This window comes from Manduca sexta, chromosome 24 (genome assembly GCF_014839805.1).
Source record: "Manduca sexta isolate Smith_Timp_Sample1 chromosome 24, JHU_Msex_v1.0, whole genome shotgun sequence".
Classification (NCBI taxonomy): domain Eukaryota; kingdom Metazoa; phylum Arthropoda; class Insecta; order Lepidoptera; family Sphingidae; genus Manduca; species Manduca sexta.
In genome coordinates this window covers 3704532-3728160 of record NC_051138.1, presented here as the reverse complement: position 1 = coordinate 3728160, position 23629 = coordinate 3704532, and the positions used below count along the sequence as shown (strand labels likewise).

Here is a 23629-nt window from a genome sequence, read left to right as displayed (position 1 = left end):
TCCAACGCAAAAAGAATTTTTCAGTTCGGACCGGTAGTTCCTGAGATTAGCCATTACTGCTCCGCTCCTATTGGGTATAGCGTGATGATATATAGATATGCCTTGTATAAAATGTTGGTGCTTTATTAACTCCAAGTGCGAGATTTTTCTATATACAGATAGGCAAATGAAACAAATATATTAATCGCCATTCTATTGTATATTTTAAACATACTAATACTCTGTGATATTGTACTATTCTATAAACAAGTAGATTTACTTGACAGACTTAGGGCAGAGGCGGAATTAGGACAAAATCAATCTCACCTATGAATAAAATTTCATGTAAACATTTAATGTAAATTTAATAAACCAAGCTTGAGCTGTAATTGGAGAGTTTGTTCTCAGATGAGGCGGCACAGTTACATAAACAAAAGTCAGTTATTAAAATCCGTCTTAGATTGTGGCTTAAGAAGTGATTAAGGTGATGTTTATATGGTTTTAATTAATAGTGACTATCTTAAGATTCCGACCTTCCTTTGACAGCGTATCAACTGAGAGAGAGCAACTTGAGAGCGGAGCTGAGTTGATTTCATTAATGCGGCCCTTATGTAAAAAGTTCTCATTGGTTACATGGAGTAGGCGTGGAATTATTATACTTTCGAATGTTATATTAAGTTCAGGTATTCTGCGGTTGCAGGTCGGTACTCCGATATTTCGCGCCCAAGCGCACGACCCTGACGACCAGCCAGTGTTACGGTATGCCATAGACAAAGCAGGCAGTGTGGCGCGGAACGAAGACGGTGTTCCCATACCACTCTCTGAATATGACTATCTGTCTCTATGGGACTTGAATGCTGTGGATGGGACGCTGAGAGTTGTTAGGTGAGGTGTAATTGTTTTTTTTTTTTTAAATATAAATATTCTTGTCTGTATATATATTTTGGTTATAAAGTGTGAACTTTCATTCCCACACAATGACAAATACTGGTGTGATCCACAAAATATCTGCTTTGGCTCAGGGAGGTTTTTCCAATGATTACAAAATTCGCTTATATTTATTGATAGAGGTGTTAGTGTTGTTGCAAATGGGTGTGAAATAGGGCCAGTTTCCGCTGTTCTCTAATATACATATATCGCCCGCTCCCAGCCCTGGGATTTTTCTTTTGCAAATGAGTTCACAAACTTATGTACATATTTTCACAAACACTTATTAAAAATCTCAAATAATGTTTCACAATTGATGTGACGGAGGATCTAGAAGTTAGGTATGACTTAAAAAACCTGAAGTCGATCATACAACCTGATTCCTACGAACTAGGACTTGTATCTGAGTGTAGGATTAAGATTGCATTAGTGACTGTTGATTGTATTGTTATTAATACTACACTTATAGGTTTTTAGAGTTTATTATCCCGCGGCAACCGTAACGCCTATAGATGTACGACAAAATTACAATAAAACTCAACAAACAAATCAATACAAAATAATCCATATTTACTATTCCACAGATTACTAGACCGTGAAAAAATCGAAACTTTGAAGCTAATGATCACAGTGGAAGACATGGCGGCTATACAGGGTGGTCCGAAACAGACAGCCTCTGCCACACTCACTATAGTAGTAGATGATGAAAATGACAACAACCCTGTATTCAGAAAGCCATTCTATAAAACGTCCATTACTGAGAACTCTAAAAATGGCGTGAACATCGTCAATGTTATAGCTGATGATGCTGATAAAAATCGCACTATGACTTATTTTATTGAAGGTAAGGTTTAAATTTGTTCGGCAGTGTGTCGATAGTGTTGTGTTTATGAGCAGTGTGTGTCCCATAAGTTGAATTATATGTTAGATTATCACTTGTGCTATAAGAAACAGTTGTCTTAATTAATAGAATTTACAAAGGTGCATGATTGAATCACATTTTGTTAAGAGTAGGTATTTCCAAGTCATATTGTCTAGGCATTGCATCTTTCATTATATCGGAGTCAAGTCATGTTGCTCGTACTTTTAGAACTACCTATTTATTATATGGAGCAAAAGCCTGCCATTGTTAAAAGTTTGCGACATCAGAAGACTCAAGGCTGCAATGATTTTAAAAATTAAATTTTAGGATTAAAATTTTCACATGCCCTCTGACGATATTAAAAATGTTCCATATATATTTTTATGTTTTATTTATGTATGAGATTACGTTATTTGCAGGACGCGAAGAATTGTTAAGCCTGGTGCACATGGAAAGTAGTACAGGCGAGCTAGTGGTAGCAAATAAAATAGACCACGAGATGTATCCATGGCTCAACTTGACAGTGAAGGCGGTTGATAGTGGCGTGCCACCGCGATACTCCGTCGTTGATCTGTTCATACAGGTAATTAATTTTCGTACATATTGTTGGTGATAAAGGCACGTTACATAGTTTTGTCTACAGCATTAATAAGTTCGACTGATAATGTACCAGTTTCTACAGAAAACCGCCGTGAACAATGCTTGTGGTCAGTGCGTATATTAGTACTATGGCGAATTTTTTATCATACTAAGACCGCTATCTATTCGGGTTCAAATTATATTGGATACCCATTTCGTAAAATATACCTACGCATTATCAGTCTTACTTATAAAAAAATCGCAAGGCTATGTTTAGTTAAAACACAAATTTACTCGTTCAGCTGTAAGTCAAACCCCGCCATCTTGCCTCTCAATAAGGTTTAAATTAGGAACCAGTGATGTTTTTGACAGCTATTTAAGCAATTCTTAACGCTAAAACAAGTTTATAAGTTATATAAATATTAAAGTTCATATAAAACTATTTGAGATTTTACTATTTTCTTTTTGTGTTATTTTGTTTTTTTTTCTCAGGTATTAGACGAAAACGACAACAATCCAATATTCGAGTCGTCGTCGTTGGAGTACCGCGTGAGGGAAGACATAGAGCCTGGCACCACGATAGCGACCATCGCGGCGAAGGATGCTGACTCGGGAGAATATGGGAAAGTCACATATTTACTTGACAGGATGTCTACACAGGTAAGGAATTTAATTTCAATAAATGACGCCTTCGTTTTTTGTACTATGATTGTGGTAATTCTTATCGACTAGGGACTGAACGACGGAGTTATTATTAGGCTAAAGATCTAATTTAAGACAGTAAACAGAAGTATCAGAAACTACAAGGTATGAATCCTACAAAACCGAGGCTTGAACTAAATTTGTTGAACCTACACAAATATTTGTATCAGAGCAAAGAAAACTCGCGACCTCGATTGACTTATCGGCTTATGTAACGCCTTGAAAGTTTTCAAATTTCAAATTGTATTTTATTTATACAAGTAGCCATGATATATTTTAATTCTTATACGTCAATGAAAGCATATTTGCCAGTACATCTTATTAATTCTTGTGCATATTGCAGGGCAAGTTCCTTGTAAATGCAGATACTGGAGCACTGACTGTCGCCGACTGGCTGGACCGCGAGACCCAAGCCACGTATAACCTAGTGATCGAGGCGTGGGACAACTACCAATTCGGATATCTCAGTGGAGAGAGCCGCAATGCTTTTAAACAAATCGTGTAAGTGGACATTAATTTATGACGAATGATGAAGTTAGCAACCTCCTGCTTTTTTGAACTCGATAAAAAATTTAGAAATAAATAAATAATACTAAAATTCGTACTTCTATGTACTACCATAGGACAAGAATCCATTTTATTTTTTTGTCTAACTTGCTTCTTTTTCTCATGGTTTTCATTGGCAAGAGGAGTTTTCGAAGAGAAATTACTTACTCTTTATCTCAGAAAGAGACTTTAGTGCCTAGAATAATTAATGGTTAGTTAGACTCCAGGTGGAGCCGCGAGCAAAGTGTAGTCTCAAAGCACAACTGTTTCAGTGTCCACGTAGAAGACGTGAACGACAACCCACCGATACTACACTTGCCGTCGGATTGCACCACCATCACCGAGTTCCACAACCACCGCGAGCCCATCGCCTCCGTGTCCGCCACGGATGCGGACGACAACGCCACGCCCAACGGACGCGTGCAGTTCCATCTGGTGGCGGGGAAAGGACATGGTTAGTGAGGATTTTAGTGCGAAATATATTAATGTAAAATCACCTTTATACAGATCATGTGAAGGCTGCAATGCTATTGAATATTGACATGAGACTACATAGATATCGACACAACGTTTTTTATTCGCCTTTTTGGTGACGTGATAAATTAAAATTACAGTTATAAATTATTTATGTATAATTATCAAAAAAGCTGCAAATCCTTATTTCATATCGATTCAAAATGTTATCGATTTATCGACGATTAATCGAATTATATATTTTTTTTTTGGTACAGATTTATTCCGTTTCGAGCAAGTGGGTGGCGATGCGAACACAGGTCGCTTGTTCGCCCGACAGTCGCTCAAGGATCGGTTCGGGAACTACTCGCTAGTGGTGGAGGCGCGGGACCTCGGCACGCCGCCCAACGTGGCGCGCGGCGAACTTCGACTCTGTGTCACTGACTTTAACGATCATGCGCCCGTGTTCGTGCATCCGCCGCAAAATGTCACCATCAAGATACCTGAGGTGAGATATATTTTTTGAATTATCTTTAACATTATCTTTTTTATGATAGAATATATTGTATATACGAATGGGAGAGTATACTTTTGCGGAATGATCGAAAACTGGATGTAAATTGATTGGACAATATTATGATACTATGACAATTGAAACGGCGTAAAATGCTGTTGATATAATTTATATGTGTCCGTACAAATCGTATAAGGTTAGATTTTTTTTTTTTTTAATAAAATTGAAGACAAAAATCAACGTTCAGAGCAGAATCGAGGCAGTGAAACGAAACGCTTTACAATTCATGATCATTACTGACTGTCGTGACACGTTACCATTATTTGAGTTATTAAATATTTATTATGATTTGTTTAGAGCTCGCATGAATAAAACAATATTTAAGCCATGGTTCCCCAAATAGAACGCAACAGTGGGCACCGTGGTGGTGGAAGTGCGCGCCATCGACGCGGACATCGGACCCAACGGCGCCGTGCGGTACCGCGTGCGGCGCGACGCCTCCGCCGCCTGGCGCGCCTTCTCGCTGCACGCCGCCGCCGGCACGCTGCGCACCGCCGCGCCGCTCGACCGCGACAAGCAGACCACTTACCAGGTACGAACGGCCCCGTGCGGTACCGCGTGCGGCGCGACGCCTCCGCCGCCTGGCGCGCCTTCTCGCTGCACGCCGCCGCCGGCACGCTGCGCACCGCCGCGCCGCTCGACCGCGACAAGCAGACCACTTACCAGGTACGAACGGCCCCGTGCGGTACCGCGTGCGGCGCGACGCCTCCGCCGCCTGGCGCGCCTTCTCGCTGCACGCCGCCGCCGGCACGCTGCGCACCGCCGCGCCGCTCGACCGCGACAAGCAGACCACTTACCAGGTACGAACGGCCCCGTGCGGTACCGCGTGCGGCGCGACGCCTCCGCCGCCTGGCGCGCCTTCTCGCTGCACGCCGCCGCCGGCACGCTGCGCACCGCCGCGCCGCTCGACCGCGACAAGCAGACCACTTACCAGGTACGAACGGCCCCGTGCGGTACCGCGTGCGGCGCGACGCCTCCGCCGCCTGGCGCGCCTTCTCGCTGCACGCCGCCGCCGGCACGCTGCGCACCGCCGCGCCGCTCGACCGCGACAAGCAGACCACTTACCAGGTACGAACGGCCCCGTGCGGTACCGCGTGCGGCGCGACGCCTCCGCCGCCTGGCGCGCCTTCTCGCTGCACGCCGCCGCCGGCACGCTGCGCACCGCCGCGCCGCTCGACCGCGACAAGCAGACCACTTACCAGGTACGAACGGCCCCGTGCGGTACCGCGTGCGGCGCGACGCCTCCGCCGCCTGGCGCGCCTTCTCGCTGCACGCCGCCGCCGGCACGCTGCGCACCGCCGCGCCGCTCGACCGCGACAAGCAGACCACTTACCAGGTACGAACGGCCCCGTGCGGTACCGCGTGCGGCGCGACGCCTCCGCCGCCTGGCGCGCCTTCTCGCTGCACGCCGCCGCCGGCACGCTGCGCACCGCCGCGCCGCTCGACCGCGACAAGCAGACCACTTACCAGGTACGAACGGCCCCGTGCGGTACCGCGTGCGGCGCGACGCCTCCGCCGCCTGGCGCGCCTTCTCGCTGCACGCCGCCGCCGGCACGCTGCGCACCGCCGCGCCGCTCGACCGCGACAAGCAGACCACTTACCAGGTACGAACGGCCCCGTGCGGTACCGCGTGCGGCGCGACGCCTCCGCCGCCTGGCGCGCCTTCTCGCTGCACGCCGCCGCCGGCACGCTGCGCACCGCCGCGCCGCTCGACCGCGACAAGCAGACCACTTACCAGGTACGAACGGCCCCGTGCGGTACCGCGTGCGGCGCGACGCCTCCGCCGCCTGGCGCGCCTTCTCGCTGCACGCCGCCGCCGGCACGCTGCGCACCGCCGCGCCGCTCGACCGCGACAAGCAGACCACTTACCAGGTACGAACGGCCCCGTGCGGTACCGCGTGCGGCGCGACGCCTCCGCCGCCTGGCGCGCCTTCTCGCTGCACGCCGCCGCCGGCACGCTGCGCACCGCCGCGCCGCTCGACCGCGACAAGCAGACCACTTACCAGGTACGAACGGCCCCGTGCGGTACCGCGTGCGGCGCGACGCCTCCGCCGCCTGGCGCGCCTTCTCGCTGCACGCCGCCGCCGGCACGCTGCGCACCGCCGCGCCGCTCGACCGCGACAAGCAGACCACTTACCAGGTACGAACGGCCCCGTGCGGTACCGCGTGCGGCGCGACGCCTCCGCCGCCTGGCGCGCCTTCTCGCTGCACGCCGCCGCCGGCACGCTGCGCACCGCCGCGCCGCTCGACCGCGACAAGCAGACCACTTACCAGGTACGAACGGCCCCGTGCGGTACCGCGTGCGGCGCGACGCCTCCGCCGCCTGGCGCGCCTTCTCGCTGCACGCCGCCGCCGGCACGCTGCGCACCGCCGCGCCGCTCGACCGCGACAAGCAGACCACTTACCAGGTACGAACGGCCCCGTGCGGTACCGCGTGCGGCGCGACGCCTCCGCCGCCTGGCGCGCCTTCTCGCTGCACGCCGCCGCCGGCACGCTGCGCACCGCCGCGCCGCTCGACCGCGACAAGCAGACCACTTACCAGGTACGAACGGCCCCGTGCGGTACCGCGTGCGGCGCGACGCCTCCGCCGCCTGGCGCGCCTTCTCGCTGCACGCCGCCGCCGGCACGCTGCGCACCGCCGCGCCGCTCGACCGCGACAAGCAGACCACTTACCAGGTACGAACGGCCCCGTGCGGTACCGCGTGCGGCGCGACGCCTCCGCCGCCTGGCGCGCCTTCTCGCTGCACGCCGCCGCCGGCACGCTGCGCACCGCCGCGCCGCTCGACCGCGACAAGCAGACCACTTACCAGGTACGAACGGCCCCGTGCGGTACCGCGTGCGGCGCGACGCCTCCGCCGCCTGGCGCGCCTTCTCGCTGCACGCCGCCGCCGGCACGCTGCGCACCGCCGCGCCGCTCGACCGCGACAAGCAGACCACTTACCAGGTACGAACGGCCCCGTGCGGTACCGCGTGCGGCGCGACGCCTCCGCCGCCTGGCGCGCCTTCTCGCTGCACGCCGCCGCCGGCACGCTGCGCACCGCCGCGCCGCTCGACCGCGACAAGCAGACCACTTACCAGGTACGAACGGCCCCGTGCGGTACCGCGTGCGGCGCGACGCCTCCGCCGCCTGGCGCGCCTTCTCGCTGCACGCCGCCGCCGGCACGCTGCGCACCGCCGCGCCGCTCGACCGCGACAAGCAGACCACTTACCAGGTACGAACGGCCCCGTGCGGTACCGCGTGCGGCGCGACGCCTCCGCCGCCTGGCGCGCCTTCTCGCTGCACGCCGCCGCCGGCACGCTGCGCACCGCCGCGCCGCTCGACCGCGACAAGCAGACCACTTACCAGGTACGAACGGCCCCGTGCGGTACCGCGTGCGGCGCGACGCCTCCGCCGCCTGGCGCGCCTTCTCGCTGCACGCCGCCGCCGGCACGCTGCGCACCGCCGCGCCGCTCGACCGCGACAAGCAGACCACTTACCAGGTACGAACGGCCCCGTGCGGTACCGCGTGCGGCGCGACGCCTCCGCCGCCTGGCGCGCGCCTTTCTCGCTGCACGCCGCCGCCGGCACGCTGCGCACCGCCGCGCCGCTCGACCGCGACAAGCAGACCACTTACCAGGTACGAACGGCCCCGTGCGGTACCGCGTGCGGCGCGACGCCTCCGCCGCCTGGCGCGCCTTCTCGCTGCACGCCGCCGCCGGCACGCTGCGCACCGCCGCGCCGCTCGACCGCGACAAGCAGACCACTTACCAGGTACGAACGGCCCCGTGCGGTACCGCGTGCGGCGCGACGCCTATATGTAGCTAGGTTACCAAAGGACTCGTTCAAAATAACAAAAGAGCACCCCTAGTCCCTAGCCTTGTCACTTAACACAAGGTGGTAACTAAAATTAAGGATCAATTTCCGGACTCCAGGGGCGCTCTGACCTCGGGGGCGTTGTTGCATTGTACCGCCTAGATTAACATCCCAACATGTATTCATATTGTAGCATAATAGCATAAGTAAAACACTATTTTTTTAAACATATATTCCATTTCCCTGAATTCTATTTTATATTAAAAAATCTATAACATAACTCATGGCGCTGAAAAACCAGCAACGTATTTCAAACCTAATTTGCCACTACATAATATTATAAACAATCAAAGAAAGAAACTTTTTAAGAAAATCTTATCTTCAGGCTAGGATGTGTTTCTTCACATAAGGCCTATAAATTATGTACACCTAACAATGTTCAATGAAACGCTTATCGTATATTTATTATATAAATAATGATAGCGGGGGTCTGCTCGTCACATTTTATCGATAACCTAACGAAGGTCATGTTTGACGCGCGCACGTCACTAGTATCGATGCGTTGTTAATGTATTTCGTATGCTCATTATCGAAGGGTCGTGTTATAAATACCTATATATATAGAGGGCGTGTTTGTATCCGTATAAACAGTATGATCCATTAGATTTATTCGGGCAATACTACCTAATTGCGTCATTAAAAATTTAAAAGTAGTTAATGTTGGAATTGATTTCGCTTTTGTTATAACATAAATCTTGTTCTAAAAGGTTTTCACCTTCTTAGCTAAAACCTACTTCAATTCCTAAGACAAACAATCAATTTTTTTTTCGTTGTCCATAAAACCATTCTGTCGCCCAGGACTATAGGTATTTAGAGGAACTAAAGATTGCGTTCCTCTTTGGAAGGGCAAGATGAAAAATCCAGTCAGACGAAAGTAAGTGCTGACCGGTCGCGTTACTTCCGCCGGTTGATGTTCAAAGCACGTATACATATATTATTATAGTAAGTGCCGGCCAAAATTGGCTACCTTGATTCAGAATTGACGATCGACATCTGGTAAAGATAATCGATATCTGGTGTATTTATAGTGCGTTATCTTCCAGTTGCCCATTTTACTTCCTAGTACGGACGAAGACTAACAGATGGCATTGTTCATTGATATTGTTATTTGATCTGCTTGTCGATGTGTGCCACCGCGGGTACATTGGGCGATACATTCTGAATTTGGGTTCTTCTACTTTCCCTTCTTACCTTCGATAAGTATCGGCGCATCACATTATAATATGTTGCAGCAAAGTCTCTGCTAAGTTTTACTTCTTCAACTCGTCTGCCTAACATCAACCCCTTCTAGAAGATCCAGCCCGGGTGGATAGTCAAGTCATGTTAGAAAACCCCCTTCACAAATTTTTGGCCAACCTGGGATGTGGATCTAAGCCTTTCCAACCTATACACGCTCCAAGAACACCAAAAAACAATTCAAAACTCAGCCTCATTACTGCTCAGAGTCGACCATCTAATTTTGCTACCACTACATCAAAGCGACAATTGAGAATACACACATTACGCCTTCTTTCCCGTAGACATAGAAAGGGCACTACTACCTGGGCACTCCACATTTTGCCAAATATGTTCCGTCCCATGGCGTGATTGGGGGCGAGCCTATCGCCATATTGAGCAAATATTTCAATTCAATAGACTGCCTCAGTGGCATAATTGTATTGTGGGCGCAGTACAACCTCTGCTCTGAGGTACCAGTTTCGAATTCGCAGTCATATTGGGTTTTCTGCTCAATATCAGTCCAAAGTCTAGAATTTATTGTCATCATCATCTTCAGCCTATATCTTTGTCCACTGCTGGACACAGGCTTCCTCCAAGGAGGGGAATTTATTGTTAATTTATGTTAATATTAAATGTCTATTACAGCTACGAATCGAAGCCTACGACCTCGGCCTACCAACCCCGCTGAGTTCCGACCTCGACCTCACAATATACGTGCAGAACGTCGACAACTATCGACCGCGCTTCCCCATTAAGTATTTATATGTGAACATTACCGAGAATGCAAAGGACAAAGGTGTATACTTGCCAAGTGTTATAGAGAGGGACGCGATCGACCGCGGCGATGAGCCAGTGCTTCCTGTGTGCTACTATATAGTCAGAGGCAATGAGGATAACACGTTTGAGTTGCATAGAAGTACTCACAGGTATTGTATATTTCATTGACTAGTTTTTGTTCACGGTACTGTCTACGTCTTGTGGTAAACGTGTCTGTGGACTTTTCTAGAAGAAGCATTATCTTAATTTAGGATTTAATTTATTTTAATGTGGAAAATTTCACCCAAATACATTTAAGATTCTATCAGTTTCGTTCCAAATTAACAATTTTAATGTCTTTGTTGTTAAATATTTTGTGAAACTAAAGGTGCATCCACACTACAATTAAATTGATGTGGTCTCTACATTAATTAATTTACAATGTAGAGCAATGTAGCCTTGGTTAGAAGGCAACCTCCAGGAAAAAATATTTATTACTAATTCATACTGCTAATTTCTTCGTATAATTTATATCTTTATATATCATATCGACAATAAATTTCGGTACCATTTACAATGGTATGTTCATCAATGTTTTCAAAACTATAACATGGGGTGAGTAAAGTACTTCTGTTGACTCCCAAAAATGACAGGAAATAATAAATGTATGCCAGTCGGCAGAAAATATAGTCTTTTATCTGTTGATCAAAATATCTTTCTTACGAAATACTAATCATTTAATAAAATGTTTATATTACTAGTACCAAGTACTTTGTGATAAAAATTATGCGAAAATACTTAGAATCAATTTCCCACGAGTCATTTTAATTTGTCTATTATATTATTGCGGAACGTTACTCCACAAAAATAACGTTGGAGTAAATTCACGCTCCATTAGATATCTTTATTATGAACGATAAACACATGAATTGTAATATCATTGTCTCTCTATTCTTTATCTATAGCACCGTTTAGTATGTTCATATATACGTATTATTGCCTACAGATTATAATTATATCAGTAGATATGCGTCATTTATGGCTATCACGTTGCCTTTAAAGGTAAAGTTTCCGACATAATTTGGATATATTACTGTTGGTCTATGTGATTCGATATTTCATCGAGTGGCAGAACCGTGGCTATGTTTGTAGTGCCAATGTGGAGGCTCGACCGGAGCGTTACCAATCTCATAATGATGTTAATGAATAGTGGTCATTCGCCAAATGAACCACGGCGGACGATTTTCAGTTATCGACAAATACACTTAAGCCGTGTAATAGATGCATCTCAATTTCTCTCTGAAGTTCGATATCAGCTGAGTCGCATGAAGATCAGCATCTTAAGATCGACGCTATTTAATAAAATATATCAACACCATCTCAAATGGTCTCTTAAGTCACAGCTTATGACGGATTTTGACAGCGACTCAACTGATAACTAGCTCTTAAATCATAGCTTAAGCTTGATTTACTAAATAGTTCAATATATTAAATGTCTACTTGAGATCCTACTCAAACATGAGTTGAGATTATTAATACAGCAGTTAAATTACCAATTTGATTCCGTAATTTTTCAAGGACTTTGTGTTCGTAGACAATTCATGTAAAGATCTCTAAGCAGCTGTATACACCAAATTACTTTGTTGAATTTACGTAGGAGCATTGTATTCAATTCTACCGAACATCCTATCTTCAACAGTGTAATATCTAACCAGCTCCAAAAATTCTAGATTACTGCCCCTAAAACCACTTGACCGGGAGCTAAAGTCGAACTACACGCTAACTGTCCTAGCCACTGAGGACTGTGTAGTGACGCCTAAATATAGAGATGACGTGGATGCAATAAGTGCATTGTCCGTGCACGTCACAGTGAACGACGTCAACGACAACCCACCGAAGTTTGTTAACAAGATATTTACTGGAGGAATTACTACTGAAGCTGATTTTGGGATAGAGTTTATGCATATCAAGGTAGGTTTAGAATTTATTAGGTAAATTTTCCATCTTTTAATATAATTCCTAAAGATATTCCTGTGTTTTGAAAATTAAAACTAAATTTGGATTAGTGAAATGCTAAAGAAGCCTTCTATATGATTGGTTTTGATAAGGTTATACAGAGAGCGAAATAAAAAAAAACATAAGGCAGAACTTTAATGCTGAAATCTGCTTTCGAGGATGAAGAAAATTAAGAATGCCAAAAATGTTTACTGCTTGGTAGATTGGCGGAAGCTGGGACAATATACAAATTGTTGTAATAACATAAAACATTCTTTCTAGGCCATAGATTTAGATGAAGGTGAGAATGCATTGGTGAGCTATTATTTAATAGGCGAAGTGAAGGAGACGCTTACAGAAGGACTGGAAAATTTAGCGGTATCGCCTTTCTTAGTTAATGTGAAAACAGGCGCGGTGTCGCTCAACTTCGATCCACAGAAGGGGATGAAGGGATATTTCGATTTTAAGGTGAGGTTAATAACTCAAGTCAGCGGAATTAGACTATCTCTAAAACAAGAGGTCAAAGGTTCGTAGTTCGTACTTAGCACCGATAGTCCAAGAAAAATCTTTGTAATATTGCAGTCTGAAAATCTTTGTTTTGACCGAGGTTTTGGTTCCCTTTTAGTTCCAATCATTAAATACAAGTCTGATATTGAAAATACCTAAGATGAAGTGACTAATTCACAAGACGAACATTTTAGCACGGATATTAAAGGCCTGTTGAATTAAGGCACGTTAGCGCATCTAAGTTGTTTAATTGCTCATGCAATAAAAAATATGGATGAGGTAAAATAATGGAATATATTGCAGGTTTTAGCGAACGATACAGGCGGGCTGCAAGACGAAGCACACGTTTTCATTTATTTGTTACGCGAGGATCAACGCGTGCGTTTCGTTTTACGCGCGCATCCGTCAGAAGTTCGAGACAAAATACACGTGTTCAGGGAACAGCTGGCGAGGGTCACAGACTCGGTAGTCAATGTTGACGACTTACGAGTGCACGAGAATAAAGACGGATCCGTGGATAATACTAAGTCGGATTTGTATTTGCACTTGGTCAACGGTCAAGATCATTCCGTCCTAGAAGTTGAACAAGTGTTGAAACTGGTCGATAAGAATATTGAACGGTTGGATGGACTTTTTAAGGTATTTGACACTTTATGATTTCGGATTTAAATATAATCTGTGATCATCTATTTTATATTGGATCATATTGACATTGCGTTGTTAATTGAAACCGCATACTGGTCTTTGCCTCTGCTAAGATTATGCCAAAAATCATCCATGGATGATGGATATTATGGATATTTTTACCAAAAATCCCGGTTTTAATTTTCAGAATTTTGATCATTTTGTAGTTTAGTGTGAGTATGGCGTGTGCGTCATAGTATTTATGACTGAAAGTGTGATGTTGCCACTGCGACGAATTCGCTTAGAGTAGTAGTAGTGGCATTAGGGTGTGTGGAATTAAGATTATTTTTTATTGAAATTTATTTTGTTCGAAACTTACACTTTGTTATTGCACATCTACGATTCGAGTATTGCAAAGTGTTCTTTTTAGGAATTTAATTACCTACATGGTTTCATTTAGTAACGCAATGTCAAAATGACCCTGTATATTCCGCGACTTTGCTCAATATATCAATATCAATAGATATCAATTTAATTTTATTGGTAACATCTAGTCACCATTCTGTTCACCTCAACACTATCTCCATCAGGAATTCAACGTGCTGGACACGCAGCCGGCGGAGTACTCGCCGCTGCGCGCGGAGTCGCTGTCGTCGAAGCAGACGGTGTTCTGGCTGGTGTGGACGTCGCTGCTGCTGGCGGTGCTGCTGGTGCTGTCGGTGCTGGCGTGCGCGTCGCAGCGCGCCGACTACGCGCGCCGGCTCAAGGCCGCCACCGCCACCGCTTATTGTAAGGCTCCTGGTTGGATACTTGAAGCCGCACAGCGACCACCGGACACGACGGGTCACCCGCCATAGTGGCTCATGTGTCGCGGTCCGTACAGCAAAATCATGTCGTCTGGTGATGGGTAGTCATTAATTTGTCAGTCGACAATTTATCTCCGGCAAAATCCTATCGACTGGCGAGGGGCAACCATCTTTCGTCAGTCGACAATCTATTTAACTCCGCTTACCATCACATCCAGTGGGGTCATTTAACGTCATATAAAAAAATAAAATCGTCTCAGTAGTAGAGGAGGTCTACGCCCAGTATTGAGAATAAATATTTAGATATTTTAAAAAGGTGATATTTATAAATAACTAAATGTCGGCCGTTGCCAAGGCCTTTACCAAGCTAAAAGCTCCACTTTGACTTTTCCGGACAAAAAAACAGCCAAAGTTAATCCAGAACAATGCAAACATCAATCTCAAATTCCACCCAAATCCGTTTAGACACTTCTGCGTTTATTTATAACCGTAAAATCCAAATTGGAATTTATATTAATAAAATAAAACTACAGACTTGCTCGAGGTGTTGAAGTGGTAGTCAACTTGTATTTCTCTATAAATGGGCTGGCTCACAGAAAACGGACATGGAATCGAAAATGATAGTATGCTGTTGCGTTTTGATATTGTTTACTCAGCTCAAACAATTCGTCTCCTATCCTTATCCCTTCCCTTCGCCTGTTGGAGATGTCTATGGATAGTGTAGAAAGGGCGACTGGTACTCTCTCAATTGCCAATCTATTTTGTTTAAAAATATGTGTACGTTGGTGAGTATTCATTAAGATATATCTATATAAATGAATATCTATTTCCCTTGGTCATCGCATTACTGATCAGATGGATCAATTTCGCATATTCTATTTTTGATGTGTTAATTGTGGTCAGATGGTACCAGAACCACAATTATCACAACATATGAAACAATATAGAAAAAATACGAAAATTGGAAAGTTTCAGAAAACTTAACGACTACTTTAACTACGCGCGTTTATTGAATTGAAATTTAGCAGACAGCTGCTTTATTTTTAAATATAAAACAAATTTATATAATTCTTCTCTACGTCTGTATGTCACTGAATTCCTCCTAAGCCGTTGAATAGATTTTATGAAGTTTTTATATGTTTTCAACTGAGACCCTGGATGGTTTAGATTCACAAATGGATCCGTGGATGGTAAGTGACGCTGTACTCGGGTTCTAAAATTTTATCACTTTTTTGGCGAGGACGACTTCCGTCAGGGCCGCTAGTTATTTATAATATATCGAATAACACGCGGTTAAAAAAATTGCATTATTTCGAAGGTAAATAAATAAATTATGCTATAATTCGACACAAAAACAAATTTATACGATTCAAGATATATATTAATTTAAATAGGAAAATACAAGGCAAATCTTACTTAATGCTCGTTAAGGTAAATGGCCGAACACAATCACGTTCTAAAAGTAAGGAAAATATTGTTATTAATAAGTTTAGGTACATAATAAAACTTCTGTTTTATAATTACTTATGAGTTAAATGACTGCCTCGGTGGCTTAGTTGTAAATGTACACGGTATAAGTACGTCTACCGCGCTGAGGTCCTGGGTTCGAATCCCAGGTCGGCCAAAATAACTGACTGGGTTTTTCCATCTTAAAAATTACTCAGTCACAGCTCGGAGTCACGAAGTTAGCGGTGTGATATCCCCGTGCCTCGAAAAGCACGTAAAGTCGTTAGTCCTGCGCCTGATCTCTCTCCGGTCGTGTCGGATTGCCGTCTCACCGAATTATGAGATTGAAAGAACAGAGTGCACGAGTATATTGCGCACACACTTGTACACTATAATATCTGACTGATCTCCGTTGAGATTGGCGCCGTGGCCGAAATTCGGCTAGGAGAGATTCATGTGTTAAATATATGAAATATTTATACTTACTAATATATTAAATAAACTTAGCCTTTTCGATTTTATGGAAACTGCGTTTATGGATTACGATGGACTAAAATATTTTTATTATTTAAATGGAAAGATTACTCTTTATATGTACCTTGTTGCACCATTACAACAGTAGGTAAATAAGTGCATTGAGGTACTGTACATAAATACACGGATAATTGTGACGTATGGTTTATTAGTAGGTGGTCCAGTTCCATGAACCCGTTAATTAAAATTAAACCTTACATTACCCGTGTTAGGTACCTATTTGAGAACCTATTATATAAACAAGTTTCGAGTTTTCCATAACCTACTTTTATCTATTATAAGACCTACAAACCTAGGTATTTGCCATAACTAGTTTAATCTTGTACAAATAATGCCGTTATCAGTGTTAACCGGGTCATAAACTATAGTCATATTTACCTTTGTTTTTTAACAGCGTCACCGGCGCCGGGGGAGTCCGACATGACCATCCGCAGCTCTGGCGGACGTGTGCCTAACACAAACAAACACAGCACCAAGGGTTCAAATCCTATATGGTTGCACGCGTATGAAAACGACTGGTACAAGTCGGACGATCAGCTGAGCCGCTCGGAAAGGGACTCGCTGGACGAAAACGCAGTGGACCAAGACTTATCCAATGAAAAGCCCTACTTCATCACCACAGCAGGTTTCCCATCCATAGACTCTAACGAAACAGACCCCCAAACCAATCAAGCCAAATACGATTTCTACCAACAATTAGAACAGATGAAAAACGCAAAAAATATGGAAACGACTGAATTGTAATCTTTAATTTAATTTATAATGTAGTTTATGTGCCTTTTGTAAATTGTGTACCTATGTTTTTCATTTTGTATCAAGATTTTTCAGTAATAAACAGTAGTGTTTATGTGTCGTTTATTTATTTAAAATGTACATAATACAGACGATACAGAATCCTTGTTCATAGGATCAAATTTACGTTTACATCTTATTCATAAATTAAGTATTTTCTATTGGTTTCAGCTATTTCGATTAATAATTAAGGTAGTTTTATAGTATTTATCAAGATTCTAATTAATTAATTATTAAAATAAATGCGGACGTAATAGGAATTTCATTGCAATGTAAATTCTGAGGCTCGTAAACAAAAGAACGCAATTTTTATTTACATATGAATTGCATTTACATTGAATATTTATAATTAACAAATATTAATAAAAGCAAATACCTCAGACACGGTATTTGAAGAGTAGACGTTAGTCGAAATGTACATCAATAAGCGTCTCATACAAAAAAATAACTAAATAGTACTAATATACAAATATACCAATTCCAGGTAGCGCCATGTAAAGTATCTACGTTCTAAGAATAGCTAATAGTTCAGCTTCTGTCCTAGTGGGCGCAGACTAGGTCTCATGGGGTCAAGTTCCTCTCCCTAGTTCTCAACCACTTGTTATGAAAAAGATTTGACGAATGAAACAAATTGGCGTCAGTACAACATTACTATAATGACTTAAAAATACACAAAAAATGTTTTATTTTTAATATACCACGCTCAAAAGCGAAGAAAAATATTTTAAGCAATTTCAATACATTCTAAAAATGTACTTATTTATGTGCAAATATTGAAATATTAATTTACCACCCCCTCTCAATAAGAATTTTCGGTTTTCTCGATAGATGGCGCTTTAATTGATATTCCTAACACATCGAGCATATTTTATAAAAATCTGGCCAACTAAAGCCTAGCACTTGTAGAGAGCAAACATTTTTCACCTAGGTCCTGAGTATTACCACATAGTTTTTGCGCAAACACATGGTTTCTTTCAGTATACCAAATAAAAACAATAGCACTATACAAGACCCGGGAAATGCCTTGTTGACATATTTTACTTTAGATCGCATTTCTGCAAAAATAAATCTTAGCAGGAAGAAAACATTCTAATTTTGGCATTGTTTGTGGTCAGTCAGCGACCTGTGAGAAACTATGCCAACTAATTTAAAACTTCAAAGTGATTTATTTACAGCTGCTCACTTATTAGGATGACGCCTAAATAAAGCTCAGAGTGTTATTTACATACACAATAATTTATTGTTTCTTACAATTTAGTGAAGCTAAAACACAAGATGTTGATTGATTACAATTTAAAAGCTTTATTTTTTATATCTCCCAGTGTTTACCAAGTGAACGAAAGCTTCCTCTTGCTTGCCTGCAGCTGTAAGTATAACACATCATATTTTGCCACTAATGCCAAGACACTCGACTGTTCTCTAAGTATTGTTCAATGTACCGAGGGAAACAAGGATGGAACTCTGGATGGGACATAATGTGGAAATTACAACGCAGGTGTCCTTACAACCACAATATATATTAGATAAAATTATAATATAAAGTTTGCCATATTGAAAAAAATCTAGATTAATTGTAACTTATCATCTTATGAGATACACTGTAATTTTATACTGAACGTTTAACTATTGGAGCGTTTTTCAATGTCATAAAATATTGTGGATGAAAGAAAACTGACCAATCAATGTCAGTGTGGTCTGTAGCACGCTACATTTACTAACTTAAAAAACGATGTTTCTAGTAAAAAAAAAATAACACTCATTCGACTCCGTCAACGAGCTCATTTTGTTATACCGCTTACTTACATTACCCAAAATGTTCTTAACACTTATGAGCTTCACTTATCATTGACAAAATTCCTAAGTGAACTGGACAAGATGTAAGCAAGGAACGCTCCATTTCCTAAACATATGGCTATTGTACAGTTTTACAATGCAATTTAAATCCTAGTTAAAGTACAAATAGTTTAGGAATTACATAAATTCAAATCATGTAAATTTAACTAATCTTTAAACTTCAACTAAAGAGTGTAAAGACATCTACTGACACATCAATGTAAACAAAATGAAATTTTGCTCTTATAGAAAATGTACGTAATTATAGACAAAACCAGAAACTGTATTTTGCACATGCGTAATATTTACTTAGATGCAGTAAATTTGCACATAAATATTGTCAGATAGACAAAACTTAGACAGATCCAAAATGACCATGAACAATTTTACAATCTCCAGTATAATTTATGTTTTAAGAGAATGACAGGATAGGGAGCAGGGACAGGGGATAGGGTCGAGGGAGAGGGGGGGGGGGACTAGAGCCCGGGCTGTGGCGATGTGTGTGTATGTGTTACTGACGTCACAATTGACTCATCACATGGCATACTTCCTTGTCCACTCACGGGCTAGTTCATTGTACTTTTCTCTGTCAGTTTTGTAGATCCTAGCAATTTCTGGCACCAACGGGTCATCTGGGTTTGGATCACATAAAAGTGAGCAGATTGAAAGCAACACTGGAAACAAAAAATAATTTTTAAATAAAACAAATATATAGCTTCCATGAATATAAGACAAAACAATTAGTGTGCATTATTATTTACCTTTGGATATGGTGAGTGCTGGCGACCACTGTGAGCGCAGAATATCAAGACAAATGGAACCATTACTGTTTATGTTAGGATGGTAAATACGCGTTGTGAATGCAACTTTTGGTGGTTTGAATGGATAGTCTGTTGGAAAATGTATGGTCAAAAAGAATACACCTCCTTGATAAGGACTGTCAACCTGAAATAGTAAATAGTTACATTTTAACCTCTATTGTCTAATCAGCAAATTTCAAATACCTATCCATATTTATTTAAAATTATCTGTAATATAATATTAGATAATGCTTATGTAGTTTAAAATAATTACTGTATTGCTACATTGAAAAATATTCATTGTTTCTACAATCTTATATCTATAATGTCTATGAATGATAATTGAATTCAGAATCATGATGGTAATCCAATAAAGGAGCTTATCACATTAAAAATACTAAAGAAGCATGTTAAACATCTAATCCCTGTCTGATGTTCAATTAAATATGAATAACATTTATAAGTACTCACTGGACCCATAATTGTGGCTTGCCAATGGAACACTGTAAACAAAAAAAGACATATATTATTATATGAAATATAACAAAAACAAAAATATATCGAAAATTACAAAAATACACAACTAGTGTTGTTAATCAAACCTAATTTATCAGTTTGAGTAAGATGCACAAAAATACATCTGTCTCTGACTACTGACAAGGTCGTTGACACATGCAGAGTCAATAACCATGTATAGAGTAATAATTCACCCATTTTAAACTATTCACTTTGTTGATTTTTGTTTATGATTTTAATTGGTTTTATTTCTAATTGTTTTATGCCATTGCCACATAGGTATATAGATTACCTCAATGGCAATACTTTGACTCACATTACAAAAATATGTTATGAATCATAAAGATTCAAATAACATTAATTACAAAATGATATGCTTGTAATACTTTTGTAGTATCAGTATGTTAATTCTTAAAAATTGAAACTTATTTATTATCACAAAATACCATTAACAAATATAAATCCACACACTAACATGACATGCATATTGAATTTCCAATAAGGTTAGTAAGAACAAAAATAAGACAGGTTTGCTTTTAGATATGCATTGCTGGACATCTATACAATATAATGTACAGCACAATGTGAATCAATCAATACATGCACTGCCATTCAATAATGTCCCCATCGCGACATTGTTTCACTCCACTATTATTATACAACACAATGAGTCAGAAAAAATAAATAGGTAACAAATCAATAAGCACTTACGATCTTCACCGTGTGGGCCTGCAGAACATTGTGCTGGTGGATCTCTGCCCAGATCTTGTAATTCCTGAACAGAAACAATACATGTGTACGGAACGGCACGAGAAACAATACTCAGGAGTGCGACACTGTCACATCATCAATAAGAAAATAAACGAGGCCCCAACATATTGCCCGAAACGGCTCCGTGGCCACTCCGCATACCACCCCTATGCCGTAAAACACTAACACAACCCCTCGGATAACGTTTTATCACCTCACAGATGGCTTTCGCAGGAAGAAAACCTCAAAATTGGCACATAATTCCGACATTTTATGTACGCCGTGTGCACAAAATTGTCACCTACATTATACCAGTAAAACACCGTTACATCCAATAAAACAAATTACAAAAGCAAATTTAACGAAGTATTAAAATATTTATGTAAAATCATCGCACACACGGAATTATCCAGAAGAAATTTCGATAATAGGTATTCACAATGACGAAACATTCACTACGAACTATAATACATTTTTACAACACTCGGATCACTTGCTCTTTGATTATTAAAATAAAGAATATAACCATTATATACGTACCCTATTAATTCGTTTTAACGCCATTTGATTATTTTATGATGGAATAAACTGACTTTCAGCTAGACAACGAAACTGTGAGCCAAGGACCTTTGATTAGAGATTGCAAGATGGCTCCCGTCTAAACGCAAAAGTACCACCCAAGTCGTAGTAATTATCAAAATTCAACTATTATGATCGAACTTTAAACGCTTAAATAAAAAATAATCATAACTTATAATACGAAATAATAAGAATTGGAACAGAGCACGGGTTGTAACAAATTAAACACTTTCAGCAAATGGAGAACAGCAAACAGGAAAATCGACCATTCACAAAGAGCGTTCAGAAATCAGAATTACTCATCTGTTATGTCCGAGCAGTATTTTCAAACATATGTTTTTTAATTTATCCTCTGTTGTAAATTTATGGATTTCAGTTAGTGCCTGATTACAAGATAAGAAATTACAAAATTATTATGGTTCCAATGCTATTTTAGAAAATAATTATTGTCATTATTTTTGAAAAATATTACTGTCTATTTATTATCGATAAGTAAATTATTTTTTCATATAGCAATACTGTTCGAAATGGGATATGACGTCATCACCTTTCGAGGAATGAGGAATGCCCAAAGCGCTATTTTTGGAAAATTTTGTGGATATTCATTACTGACACGCTAGCTATTTAAAACACATATTTGCAATTTGAAACTTCCAGGTGTAAATACCAGGAAGAAGGCACGTGGGCATGAAAATTTCATTCATTTATAAAATTAACCAAGCGATAGAATAAAAAAACTGGTGTACTATTTTCTATACCTTTAAATAGTATAATATTACGTGAATTACCGCAAGAGACGACAATTACGACAATCAAATTTTTCTTACTATATTATGATAATAAACTTACTATATTATGATAATAAAATTATGTCTTCGATAGGTAACTAATTGAAAACACATTTAAGTATGCAAATATTATTTATAGTCGATTTATCAGCATAAAATTGAAGGATCTGTCGGTAATTTTTATGATCCGATTTATGGAAGTTGATATAATTTTATCGAAATTATGTTATAGTTAGACGATGTGAAAAGATTCTTGCGGTTGTCGCGCGGTAATCGCGTATTAGCCTTAGGGGCCAACCAAGAAATTTTCCGATGGCGGTTTTTCGATGCCACTCCGCACGACCCGCATACTCGAGGCGTTTTCGCAATGCAATATCAAATGTTCCTTTGCTAATTACTTATAAACATACATACATATATATTTTTTTAACTAGCTTATTTTTCTGCAATATTAGATCACAGACCCACACACAATCACAAACGCACATTTGCGATGTTCGCTTTAAAAACATAAGAAAATTGCTTGAAACCCAGCGGTAGTTAAACGATGAGTATATTCCTTCGAAAAATTATATATTATAGCAGCTTTACCCACGTGACATTTATTTTCCGGTATGAAAGACCCTTTATATACTGTGCCGGGATAAAAAATAATCATGGTAATTTCTTTAGTATGGTTCAAGTTTAATCTCTGAGGCAAATCCAGTACCAAAATGTATAAAATTCTGGTGAGTGATTTAGACGTAAACGTTTAATAGACAGGCAGTTATTTTTAAAAAATATATGAATAGTAGTTTCAATATAATTTTGTTATATAGCTATAAACTACAATAGGTACTTAATTTACACGATGCTTAAATATTTTTTGTACTTTATAGTTTGGATTAATATTCGAAGTACTTAGATGAACTAGTTTCAATATTGAAAGCTTTGCGAAACAATTTGAATTAAGTATTGGTGATAAAATAATTCATCATTAAATAGTTGAAGCTCTTTATAACTTGTAGGTCTAGCCTATAAAATTCTTCCTTTAAGCGGGACCACGACAAGTGACAACACTAGCAATACTATAGTCCATAATCTACATAAAGAAATTTGGTCTAGAATCAAGTCCATTTTACCTAGTTTAAAATAAAATAATAATTGGATGTATATCAAAGATTTGACATATATTGTTGTTTTTATTTATGTTCTAGTTCTCCTTTTCATA

General features: G+C 41.7%; 2 protein-coding genes across 2 annotated transcripts in view; one reads left to right on the top strand and one right to left on the bottom strand.

Moving 5' to 3' along the window:
- The window catches only part of LOC115440585 (cadherin-23), a 40816-nt gene extending 23608 nt beyond the window's left edge, over nt 1–17208 (top strand). Inside the window, exons 15-28 of the mRNA XM_030164955.1 lie at nt 680–864; nt 1491–1750; nt 2188–2351; nt 2840–3007; nt 3393–3550; nt 3868–4049; nt 4327–4556; nt 4966–5154; nt 10339–10619; nt 12180–12420; nt 12727–12912; nt 13255–13590; nt 14166–14364; nt 16756–17208. Coding sequence (XP_030020815.1) covers nt 680–864; nt 1491–1750; nt 2188–2351; nt 2840–3007; nt 3393–3550; nt 3868–4049; nt 4327–4556; nt 4966–5154; nt 10339–10619; nt 12180–12420; nt 12727–12912; nt 13255–13590; nt 14166–14364; nt 16756–17105 — 3129 coding nt within the window. The 3' untranslated portion in view covers nt 17106–17208. The remainder of the gene's footprint in view (nt 1–679; nt 865–1490; nt 1751–2187; nt 2352–2839; nt 3008–3392; nt 3551–3867; nt 4050–4326; nt 4557–4965; nt 5155–10338; nt 10620–12179; nt 12421–12726; nt 12913–13254; nt 13591–14165; nt 14365–16755) is intronic.
- Nucleotides 17209–17789: 581 nt separating this feature from the next.
- LOC115440586 (ubiquitin-conjugating enzyme E2-17 kDa) lies at nt 17790–21944 on the bottom strand. The gene is made up of 5 exons (XM_030164956.2): nt 21593–21944; nt 21014–21077; nt 20258–20289; nt 19748–19931; nt 17790–19660 (listed from the first exon to the last, which is right to left on the bottom strand). The coding sequence occupies exons 1-5, from the start codon at nt 21614–21616 to the stop codon at nt 19521–19523; spliced, it is 444 nt and encodes a 147-aa protein (XP_030020816.1). The 5' UTR covers nt 21617–21944; the 3' UTR covers nt 17790–19520.
- Between the last annotated feature and the right edge of the window lie 1685 nt (nt 21945–23629).

What these genes read in the sequence shown, in the direction of transcription:
- LOC115440586 (XM_030164956.2), bottom strand. Translation starts at nt 21,616, where the DNA reads ATGGCGTTAAAACGAATTAATAGG. An exon ending in CGTTAAAACGAATTAATAGG is followed by an intron (nt 21,078 to 21,592) that starts GTACGTATATAA and finishes GTTTCTGTTCAG; the next exon opens with GAATTACAAGATCTGGGCAG. An exon ending in AGGCCCACACGGTGAAGATC is followed by an intron (nt 20,290 to 21,013) that starts GTAAGTGCTTAT and finishes TTTTGTTTACAG; the next exon opens with TGTTCCATTGGCAAGCCACA.